The sequence below is a fragment of the Hippocampus bargibanti genome, linkage group LG09 (genome assembly GCF_051943395.1).
Source record: "Hippocampus bargibanti isolate YZ-2025 linkage group LG09, ASM5194339v1, whole genome shotgun sequence".
Classification (NCBI taxonomy): Eukaryota; Metazoa; Chordata; class Actinopteri; order Syngnathiformes; family Syngnathidae; genus Hippocampus; species Hippocampus bargibanti.
The window spans coordinates 3,721,057-3,733,637 of NC_142742.1; the positions used below are offsets into that span (position 1 = coordinate 3,721,057).

Genomic DNA, 12,581 nt, shown 5'->3' on the forward strand with positions numbered 1-12,581 from the left:
AATATCGATATAACGAGATTTTACTGTATTATTGTCATTTTTATTATTATTATTTTCATTATTATTATTAATGTTATGAATGTTATTGTTTTTGCGGGGGGGTTGGAATAGGAAATAATAGTACTTCTGCCCCCTATTGGTGGCTTAGATTGGTGCAAGCATAAGGCGTGTAAATGGAGGTGGGGGGCGAAGAGGGCGGGGCGTCCCTTCCTGGGCTGATGGGATCCAGCTGTAGAGTGAGGCAGGGGGGGCGGGAGCCATAGCGAAATCAACTTAAAACTAAAAAAAATGGCCACAGCAGTCGCACCTCGGTCCACTTTGGGGTGAGGGGTTTGGGGGGGGGGGGTGTTGAGGTGAAGTGTGTGATATTGTGCGAGTGGGGGTCTTCACTCGCAAGAAGGAGGGGGGGGGGGGGGTTTAAGGGTCGTCGAATTGAGAAGGAGCTGGGGAGGAAATGAGAAAGGCGCTCGGTGACATACGTGGCTTCACGCTTTGCTCCTCGACAAGGTCAGTATTGGATTTTTTTTCTTTTTTTTTTGTAAGGGGGGGGCGGTATTTTTTTGTATTGTTGTTGTTTTCGACTAATAAAGTTTGCAATCCCCCCCTAAAATTGATTTTTTTTTAAATCTTCTTACAGGATGTTGGCGGCTTTGCTATTTATTTTGCTTTGTATGCAGTCAGCACACAGCCAGGTAAGATTTTTGTTTCTTGATGGATTTTAATCATAAACCGGATTATGTTGTATCAAAATAACAAAGACGTACACTGATACCTCAGCTTCCAAACTTAACTGGTTCCCAGAAAGTGTGTGTGTAAGGCGAAAAGTTTGTCTGCCAAACATTTATTTCCCATAAGAAACCATTAAAAATGAGAATAATCCGTTCCCAGGTTCCCCTAAAACACAATTTTCTACTAAATAAGCCTGAAAACTACACAAAATATACCTTATTTTATGTATAATGAATTGTAATTTAAGAAATAAACTATACTGTACAATAAAGTCGTTGTATTTACCCTTGTGATGGTCATTGATGTAGTTGCCTCTTGATGATATCCGAGTGAAGTTGTCGTGCTTTCTCGGCGATAATACCCTCACTCACACTGTCCCCTGCGAGCTGCTTTTCATGAATCCAAATCAACAAAAGTTTTTCAACCTCTTCTATTGCCTGACACCGTTGCTTTGACAACACAGAAACACCCTTAGCTACACGTAGCAATGTTCGACTTAGCATACTGGTACTGGGACACTCAGTCACACAAACGCACACCTCATTCGTGTTTTTTGATGATCTTCTTCTCCTCGACCGTAATTTTCTTTTGTGTCTTCTTCGGCTTAACACTATCCTGTATTGGGTTCTTTTTCGTTCCCATAATAGCAAAAGTACTCCACTCCATAACAAACCACATCTTCACTCAAAGCAAGGGAGTGACAAAAACGAGTCCGCCAGACACCGTGGTGCTGTGTGGTTTGGTTCATCCGCCGAAAACTAGTTTGTATGCCAAGATTATATTCTCGCTAATTTAATGTTTGTAAGGCGAAAAGTTCGTTAGCGAAAGCGTTGGTTAGCTAAAGCGGATCTCATGTACCGATGAAAAAAATAAAGTGATTGTATTTGTGTTTCCACAGACGTGCACAGATGGCTTCAGATACGACCGCAGATCAAGACAGTGTATGGGTACGTTTTTCTGTTCAAGCTACGCTAACAATCACAACACAGGTGTCAAAGTCAAGGCCCGCGGGCCAAATCCGGCCCGCCACATCATTTTTTTCGGCCCGCGAAAGCAAATCAAACTTGTTAAATTCCATGATGATTGCTAAAATCTGAGCCAAAATTTCATATTTTTGGATGTCAACCACAATAAAAGTCATTATTCTTGACTTCAGATTTGAAAACGAGTTATTCCATAATTTGCTGTGTGCTCTATATGTAATATTTGAAGGGATTTAAACATTCTAATGGGTTCCCCAAATTCATAACGGCCCTCGAGAGGAAACCATAACTACAATGTGGCCCGCGGCAAAAAATGACTTTGACACCCCTGAATTACAACATCCGATTTTAGCGTCATCTTTTTTTGCTTCGTACTCATGATTCAGATTGAGTAGCCAAAACCAAAATGACAAACATCTTTCGTCTTGTCTTTTTGAGAGGAGTGGTCGACTTATGATAGACATCCTCAGATTTTTTTAGGGGGGGGGGGGAATTTATTGGGCATTAACTCATTCACTGCCATTCACGAATTTATTCGGGAATTGAAAATATGACGGAGAGCGCCATTCCCGAATTTGTTTTTTTTTTTTAATGCTTGGTTGCCGATAAAGCGCCGGCCAGAACTCTCGCAGTGTTTTTTTTTTTTTTTTTTTTAAGTGGCAGCATTTCCCTTTTTTTCCATGTTAGCGCTTTGTTCCAGCTTCAGCTATTGATAAAGCACTATATAAACCAATATGTATGTATTGCATTGTATTTTGGACAGCCGCCCTCATTTCAAGCTCATATAACTCCAGATCAATATAATTTAGGAAATATTTTTTAATGAAAAAAAGAGTCTTCTTAAGGGGACAACATTTCCCTTTTTTTCCATTTTAGCACTTTGTTCCAGCTTCAGCTGTTGTTAAAGCGCTATATACAGTAAATCAATATGAATGTATTGTATTTTGTACATCTGCCCCCATTTCAAGCTCAGATAACTACAAACCCGTAGAACTTAGGAATTAACTCTTTTTTTTCTGATTAAATAAGAGAGTCTACGGTTTTTAACACCGTCTTGAATATTTATGTAGTCCTAAACTCAATATTGTGTGGGTCCTGGAATTCAAGCGACAGTGACAAAAACCCTGGCACTGGAATGGACACGCTTTTGCACGTATAGCAATGAATGAGTTAAAGTGAGCGTGAATGTGTCCACATTGCATTTCAATTTTGTCCATGTTAGCGCTTTGTTCCGACTTCAGCTGTTGTTAAAGCGCGATATAAATCAATATGTATTGGATTTTGTACATCTGCCCCCATTTCAAGCTCAGATAACTACAAACCTGTATAACTTAGGAGTTAACTCTTTTTTTTTCTGATGAAATAAGAGAGTGGAAGGTTTCGAACGCCGTCTTGAATGTTTATGTAGTCCTAAAACGGAATAGTCTGTGGGTCCTGGAATTCAAGCGACAGTGACAAAAACCCTGGCAGTGGATTGGACCCATTTTTGCACGTCGTCCGGCAGCGGATGGGTTAAAGTGAGCATAAATATGTCCACCTTGCAGACGTGGACGAATGCCGGACCCTGACGGACCCCTGCAGGGGGGACATGCGCTGCGTCAACCAGAACGGGGGCTACCTGTGCCTTCCCCAGGGCCTCTACAACCGGCCCTACGCGGCCGATCCCCCACCGGTGCAGCAGCAGCCTGAATCGGCATATCCCGGGGGCGGGCGTGGGGCCGGTCCTGGTACCGGGGCCGACACTGGAACTGACCCCGGCACCGGCACGTCTGCCAGCCAGCCGAACAGCTACGTGCCGGGTCCCCCAAGGTCGGCGGAGCCCAGCTACCCGCAAGTGGGCTACACCGTGCCGTGCATTTTGGGCTACGCGCTAGCGGATGATGGAACCTGCAATGGTGAGTGCTTTGATTTTCTTCTTTGTGTGCATTCTTGTTGGCATTTGTTTGTGTGTCAGGTTATATTTTCACTTCCTGTGTTTTCTGAATGATTATTTTTGTGCCATGGTCAGCACTTGATCGGCACCCAAGCATGAAAAAAACAAAACCCGAACAAATTTGGGAAATGACGCACTACGTCATATTTTCAATTCCTGAATAAATTTGTGAATGACAGTGAATGAGTTAATAATACTACTACTACTACTACTACTACTACTACTACTACTACTACTAATAATAATAATATAACGTTCTAGCTGGCTAGTTAGCTGGCTATCTGTTATCTAGCTGGCTATCTGTTGGCTATCTATTAGCTAGCTAGCTAGTTTTTTATTTATTTGAGTTATTCCGGGTTGAGTATGTGGCTGCCGCTGCTCACCCATGGAAAAACTGACTGAGTGACTGTCAAGTGACCTTGAGAGTTTTGAAAGGCGCTTACAAATGAAATGTATTATTATTATTATTATTTATTATTATTAATTTGTACAATACAATAAAATGCATATTGATTTATATAGAACACTTTTTTATATATTTTATTTGTATTCAGTATGTATTGTATTGTATTTAACTTTGAATTATGAAAAAAATGTATTTAAAAAAATCAAACTGCATAAATTTGGTGACTCATAATAAAATATTAGTTTTATTATTTATTTAAACAGCTGCCAAGTTTTTGATTAATCAACTATAGCATTGCAACTGTAATAAAGTACTATATTTGGATTTAATATTGAACGTATTTGACCTGGTTGCGTAAGTTTGAGAATCACCGTAAAATTGTTTTAAATCCTTATTGATAAAAAAATAAATAAATAAAATGTTGTTAATTTACCCCCCAAAAAATTACCAGCAATATAAAATCCCAATGATTTAAATCAATATTTTAAAAATATGTTTTTCTTTCTTCATTATTTTTTCCCTAAAATTAATTACAAAGTACACTGAGTTAGTTCGCAATATCTGCCAATACCTTGGCAAAATGTTAATAATAATAATAATAATAATAATAATAATACATTATATTATAAGCGCTTTCAAAGTTTTTTATTTTTTTATTTTTGGGCGGCGTCGACCCTATCATGTTGCCAAAACATTTCAGAAAACTTTATTGAAAACTCCAACAACAAACATATTGTTCCAATGATCCCCTTATTTAGACAAGTGCACAATTTTTCTCTCTCTTGGATGTTATAAAAAGCGCCCGGGTGTACCACATAAAGCGTAACTCAAAAGGCCGCCTTGTTTTGTGAAAATGACGACATGCCAGTGGCCCAAAATCATGTTGCCAGGTTTGTATTGCATAGAACAACCCCACTTGTGTATACACACACACACACACGTGTGTCATGAGCCAATCAATCACAGACACCCTCCGCCCTCGCTACTGTGTTATGATGTCATGACACCACCTATAGATTTCCTGTCTGGATGTGGAACAAACTCAGCTTTGACACGAGTGACAGAATTTGAGTTGTCCGCGCCCCCTTTTTTTGTTAGTTTTTTTGGAAATTGAATTGGTTAGATTGTTGGAACATTTAACACAGACAAAGCCAGTAATTCCTGCAGCTTATATGTATGTATGTATGTGTACATGTGTATGTGCATGTGTACATGTGCATGTGCGTGAGTGTGCGTGCATGCATATGTATGTATGTGTGTGTGTGCGCGCGTGTATATGTGTATATGTATATATGTATGTGTATATATGTATGTGTATATGTATGTGTATATATGTGTGTATATATATATATGTATGTATGTATGTACAGTAAAGTCTCGTTATATCGATATCGGATATATCGATAGTCCCGGTTATATCGATACTATTTCTATGCACGCACGGAGAAAATTACATGCAAACAGGATCGGATATATCGATAGTCCCGGTTATATCGATATTTTTTCGGACTCACTTGAATATCGATATAACGAGACTTTACTGTATTTTACTTAATTCCCCCTAATTCGCTTTTTTGGTGGTGCAACTGGGTTCCCTGAAGGACATTGCGGGGTCACGCTTATCGCCAGTCCCGAGGCCGCCTGAGAAAACAAGACCCCCCCCCCCCCCCCACCCCCATCCAGACTCCCTCCTCATCGGTAGATATTTCTCATTGCCTCTTAAGGAAATTGGAGCAATTGTGCTCATAATCAGAGCGATCTGTTAATGCGGCGCGAAAACAAAATGGGAGCCCATAGCTGACAACTCCGACCTGGAATGTTGTTGAAACAAAAGCCGGAGGGTGAGGGAATACGGCGAACAAGGGGGCGGGTTGGAGGTGTGGGGGGTGAGCAGCTGGGACATTTTGGGGATTATTTGGGACAAAGTGAAACAATACAGTACTCCTACTACTACTACTGCGATCATGTGACAGCATATTTTAGTCACTTTTCCTGTAAGCAAATTTTGATAGGATCCCCTTTCACACAGTTGACATTTTTTAGATTTTTTTTTTTATGTTTTTTTTCTAATAGTCAAAGTCAGCTTTATTGTCAAATATGCTAATATGCATGACATACAGCACAGATGAAATTACTCTTCTCGGACCCAACGTGAAAGGCACTTATATGACTTATAGCACTTATATGACTTAACAAACATAATAAACACGAAAACGCCAATTTGCTGGGAGAGTGCGTGTTAACGCGCCGCCATCTTGGGAAAAACAAAAATAACAAATAATATGACAACACAAAGACACAGAGAGTCCTTCATTCTTCAACACTTGCTTTACCCTCTTTGTAATGACATGAAGCAGTATGAAAAATTAATGTGCTTATTAAATATGATCCCAAATATTTCCATACTAGGCACATATTCACACTCATCTTTTTTTTTTTCAGACGTTGACGAATGCGAAACCAACTCCCACCACTGTAACCCCACCCAGGTGTGCATCAACACAGCGGGGGGCTACACATGCTCCTGCACAGAAGGCTTTTGGCTCATCGGGAGCCAATGTCAGGGTAAGTTGCTCTTCATTGATTTTATCCACCAGGTCAATCGTGACGCAGTACACCAAATATTTGCGTTTCACGTCTTTTCATTTTCATTGGTCGGTTATCAGTGGCTGTTTACTCGCTTTTTTTTATGTCATCAAAATTTTATCTTGGCACACAAACTTTTTTTGGGCTTCCTCAATGAGTGATGTGTCGTTCACGAACGAGCCCGTTCTTCTAACAACAAAATGGCAGCCGACTGTTTTTCTCCTCTATTCCCCACCCCCAGTCTTCGGTTAAAGCCACGTGATTGGTCAAGAACGCAGCAGTGAGGGGAGGTGGTTTAAACATTAAAGAGACAGGCAGATGACATTGACAGGTTCAAAGTCAGAGTGTAGACTGCAAGGTTAAATATATCCCAACAATCAGGCTGCGCAAACAATCCGCACAAGCTATGTGTACACTTGATGCAAAAAGCTATCAACCCAGCTAAACAGAACATAATTGTTGAGGAACTAGATAAAATTATCACAGAGAAAGCACCTACTCAAGATGGTGAAAGAAGAAGGTTACGCTCCTCATCAAGTGTTTAATGCTGATGAAACCGGCCACTCCATTCCATCATGCCAAAACGACTTTATTATACTGTACAGTTTATTTATTTAATTATAATACAGCATCACATTCATTGTACATAAAAAAAGGTATATTGTGTGTAGTTTTTAGGCTTAGAAAATTATAAAGTAGAAAATTATGTTTTATGGGGACCTGGGAACGGATTATTCTCATTTTAATGGTTTCCTATGGAAAATTAATTTTGGGGATACACACTTTTCGCCTTACACACGCTGTCTGGGAACCAATTAAGTTCATAAGCCAAGGTATGTATCACTGTATTTGTCTTTAAATAAAACCAGCGGATATCCGCTGCCGATACTATCAATGAATACTAACAGATGGGAAACAGCGACACTCAGTGGTCGTTTACCACCAGTGCATATTTACCGCCATTTTTAAAATCGCGATTGGGTAAAAAAAAAATAATGATTATTATTCCACACAATGTATCTTGACCGTATATATTTTTTGCAGATATTGACGAATGTCGTTACGGTTACTGCGAACAGCTGTGCGCCAACGTTCCCGGTTCATATTCCTGCTCGTGTAATCCCGGTTTCATCCTCAACCCGGATAACCGCAGCTGCCAAGGTGCGTTCGCTGACATTACGTATTTTCGCAACTCTACCTTGTAACTACAATATTTTTATTATTATTTTTGTATTAACAACAGGATATGAAGTTAAAAGTGACGTCTCCCGGGAATCTATTTTACGCAATCTTTAACAAAGTGCAAATGAAAATCATCTGTTTGGAAGAATTCCTAGAAAAAAAGAAGAATTGCGGGAATGATTGCGCAAATTTGATGTGCGTTTTGTGTGTGTTAGATGTGGACGAGTGCGCCGACGAGCCGTGTAGTCATGGTTGCTTCAACAATCACGGCTCCTTTATGTGCAACTGCGACGAAGGGTTTGAACTGGCAGCCGATGGAACCTCCTGCAACGGTATGATTTTTCTTCCTTGGGTGTTGATAAAGCACTGATCATGGCCTCTGGCAATGTTTTGTTTCTTTTCTACATGTTAGCGCTTTGTTACAGCTAAAGCTGTTGTTAAAGCGCTATAGAAATCAATATGTATGTATTGTATTTTGGACAGCCGCCCTCATTTCAAGATCAGATAACTCCAGACCCATGTAATTTAGGAAATAACTCTTTTTTTTTTTCTGATGAAAGATGAAAATTACTTTTTAGGTTGCGCGAGTTTGAGAATCACCATAAATTTTCTTAAATCCTTACCGATTAAAAATAAATATTCAGGAAATTTAACAACAAAATTTAACACGAATATAAAATCCTGATGATTTAAATTATACTGTATTTTTTTCTGATTTTTTTTTGAAACATTACCGGTAATTACAAAATATACCTGCCCCCATTTCAAACTCAGATAACCCCAGACCCATATCACTTAGGAATTAACTCTTTTTTTTTTTTTTTTTTTACAAAATGCACCTGCCCCATTTCAAGCTCAGATAACCCCAGACCCATATCACTTAGGAATTAACTCTTTTTTTTTTTTACAAAATGCACCTGCCCCCATTTCAAGGTCACATAACTCCAGACCCATATCACTTAGGAATTAACTCTTTTTCTATTACAAAATGCACCTGCACCAATTTCAAGCACAGATAACTCTAGTAGACCCATATAACTTGGGAATTAACTCTTTTTTTTTTTTAACAAAATACACCTGCCCCCATTTCAAGGTCACACAACTCCAGACCCATATCACTTAGGAATTAACTCTTTTTTTATTACAAAATACACCTGCACCAATTTCAAGCGCAGATAACTCTAGTAGACCCATATAACTTGGGAATTAACTCTTTTTTTTACAAAATACACCTGCCCCCATTTCAAGGTCACATAACTCCAGACCCATATTACTTAGGAATTAACTCTTTTTTTATTACAAAGTACACCTGCACCAATTTCAAGCGCAGATAACTCTAGTAGACCCATATAACTTGGGAATTAACTCTTTTTTTTTTACAAAATACACCTGCCCCCATTTCAAGCTCAGATAACTCCAGACCAATATAACTTAGGAATTAACTATTTTTTACAAAATACACCTGCCCCCATTTCAAGGTCACATAACTCCAGACCCATATCACTTAGGAATTAACTCTTTTTTTATTACAAAATACACCTGCACCAATTTCAAGCGCAGATAACTCTAGTAGACCCATATAACTTGGGAATTAACTCTTTTTTTTTTTTTTACAAAATACACCTGCCCCCATTTCGAGCTCAGATAACTCCAGACTCATATAACTTAGGAATTAACTTTTTTTCTGATGAAAGAAGAGAGTGTAATGTGTCTAATGCTGTAGTGAATGTTGATGTAGTCCTAAAACTCAATATTCTGTGGGTCCTGGAATTCGAGTGACAATGACAATAACCCTGGCACCGGAGTGAACACATTTTTTTTTCACATCGTCTAGCAGTGAATGAGTTAATTAGCCCAAAAATACCTGACATCATTGTAACTTTCCCACAGACGTGGACGAATGCAGCTTCTCCGAGTTCCTCTGTCAGCATCAATGCGTGAACACGCCCGGTTCCTTCAACTGCATCTGCCCACCCGGTTACTTCGTCTACGAAGACGGCCGCAGTTGCGAAGGTAACGATTGAAAAACGGTCTCCTAAAGGAATCCAAAAAAAATATGTTTTTAATCGTTCCTGTGCACTGCCATGTTTGAACTGACCCCGAGTGGTGTTGTCGTGTGCTTGATTTTTAAAGATATCAATGAATGTGAGAGTGGTAACAACACCTGTACAACAGAACGAGTCTGTTTCAATTTCCAGGGAGGCCACACATGCCTGGCTCCTTTACAGTGTCCGCCTCCTTACGTTGAAGTGGGCGACAAGTGAGTGCGGCCCTCGCCGCGCTTCCAAATGCCACGCGTTCGTCCGCCTCACACAATTTATTTATTTTTTTTTTTACCTCTGTGGTGTACGCAGTCAGTGCATGTGCACCACGGGGAACCCGGCCTGCCGGGATCAACCCTTCACCATCTTGTACCGACACATGGACCTGTCGTCCGGACGCAGCGTGCCGGCGGATATTTTCCAGATGCAGGCCACCACGCGCTATCCGGGGGCCTTTTATATCTTCCAAATCAAGTCGGGCAACGAGGGGAGAGAGTTCTACATGAGGGTGAGGAACACGGATGAGTAATTTGACAGTTAGTGTCAGCATGATGAGTTTTAACTCATTCACTGCCAGACAATGTGCAAAAAATGTGTCCACTCCAGTGCCAGGGTTTTTGTCATTTTCACTCAAATTCCAGCACCCGCAGAATATAGAGTTTTAGGACAACATAGTCATTCAATGCAGCGTAAGAAACCTTAGGCTCTCTTCTTTCATCAGAAAAAAAGAGTTAATTGCTAAGTTATACAGGTCTGGAGTTATCTGAGTTTGAAATGGGGGTGGGTGTATTTTTTAACAAAACAGTTAATTCCTAAATTATATGGGTTTGGAGTTATCTCAGCTTGAAATGGGGGCATGTGTATTTTGTAACAAAAGAGTTCATTCCTAAGTTATACGGGTCTAGAGTTATCTCAGCTTGAAATGGGGGCAGGTGTATTTCGTAACAAAAACGTTAATTCCAAAGTTATATGGATCTGGAGTTATTCGAGCTTGAAATGGGGGCAGGTGTATTTAGTTAAAATAAAAGAGTTAATTCCTCTGTTATATGGGTCTGTAGTTATCTGAGATTGAAATGCGGGCAGGTGTATTTAGTAAAAAAGACTTAATTCCTAAGTTATATGGGTGTAGAGTTATCAGAGTTTAAAATGGGGGCAGATCCACTGGTCAAAAGCATCCTTTTCACCAGTGGATCAGGGCCGTCATGGTAAAATGTGTGCATCAGTGCTCTGCGCTGACGCTCCTTTCTTTTTATCGCATGCTCCTCAAGCCATGCATCCATCCAGCCAGCAAACTTTCTAACAACACCAACCTTTCTGCTGAACAAAGTGAACCTGTGAAAATGCTGTCATAATCCTGAAAGCGTTCTCTCATTATCATAATTTTTTTTAATACTTTGCATTTCTGTATTTAACACTTTTTAAAAATGTATTTATTTTCATTTTTTTTATAGCAAACCAGCAACATGAGCGCCACCCTGGTGCTATCGCGGCCCATCAAAGGTCCCAGGGAGTTAATCCTGGACCTTGAAATGGTGACGGTGAACAACGTCATCAACTTCCGCGGCAGCTCCATCATCCGTCTGACCATCTTCGTGTCGGCGCACCCCTTCTGATGCGCCGTCACGGTCGGGAACAAGCCCAACGGAATCTACATCCCCCTCCTCACCCTCTCCATCTTAATGGACTTTGAGCTCTTAAGGCGGCAAAATGGACGCCGGAGCGAGAAAGCGTCCGGTGTACAATTTCTCTTCTGAGAAGCACCGCAAATGTTGTACAGTGATACCTCGGTTTGCGAACCCCCTGGCTTACAAACTTTTTGGTTTACGAACGTTACATTTATGACAATTTTACCTTGGCATACGAACTATTTTTCGGGATACACGCGGAGCGCCACATTGAGTGAGGTGTCGTTCACAAACGAGCCCGTTCTCCTAACAAGAAAATGGCAGCCGGCTTGTTTTGGTCCTCTATTCCCCGCCCCCAGTCGTCGGTTAAAGCCACGTGATTGGTCAAGAACGCAGCAGTGAGGGGGGATGGTTTAAACATTAAAGAGACAGGCAGACGACAGAGAGAGAGTTTTAACTTTGATAGATAGACTGGAAGGTTAAAATATCCCATCAATCAGGCTCCACAAACAAACCGCACAAGCCATCTGTAGACTTGATGCAAAAAGCTATCAACCCAGCTAAACAGAACACAATTGATGAGGAACTAGATAAAATTATCGCAGAGAAAGCAGCGACAAGGGATTATTCCTCAAGATGATGAAAGAAGGTTACGTTCCTCATCAACCAATTTCTTTAATTATAATACCATCGCACATTTATTGTACATAAAATAAGGTATATTTTGTGTAGTTTTTAGGCTCAGAAAATTAGAAAGTAGAAAATTATGTTTTATGGGGATCTAGGAACGGATTATTCTCATTTTAATGGTTTTCTATGGGCAATTAATTTTTGAGATACACACTTTTCCCCTTACGCACTCCGTCTGGGAACCAATTCAGTTCGTAAGCCAAGGTATCACTGTATTCTCAGCACCTCTGCCGCTCTATCTCCCCCTCAGCCCCTTCGGACCAGCTGTGAACAAGACCTTTATTGTGTATCATTCAAATATGAATTATTGATTACAATAAACGTCTGTATGGGCAGGCTCACTGAAACCACTGCAGTGCCTTTTTGCGTTTCTTCTATTTTTTGTCATCCCATCCATTAAATTTT

At 40.2% G+C, this 12,581-nt stretch overlaps 1 protein-coding gene across 1 annotated transcript; it reads left to right on the forward strand.

The window, feature by feature from the left end:
• Positions 1–359: 359 nt before the first annotated feature.
• fbln5 (fibulin 5) lies at positions 360–12,527 on the forward strand. Its single transcript, XM_089005121.1, has 11 exons — positions 360–507; positions 638–692; positions 1,628–1,676; positions 3,257–3,607; positions 6,494–6,616; positions 7,682–7,798; positions 8,035–8,151; positions 9,710–9,832; positions 9,953–10,079; positions 10,174–10,369; positions 11,313–12,527. Exons 1-11 carry the CDS (start codon positions 455–457, stop codon positions 11,472–11,474), a joined length of 1,473 nt encoding a protein of 490 aa, XP_088861247.1. The 5' UTR covers positions 360–454; the 3' UTR covers positions 11,475–12,527.
• Positions 12,528–12,581: the final 54 nt, after the last annotated feature.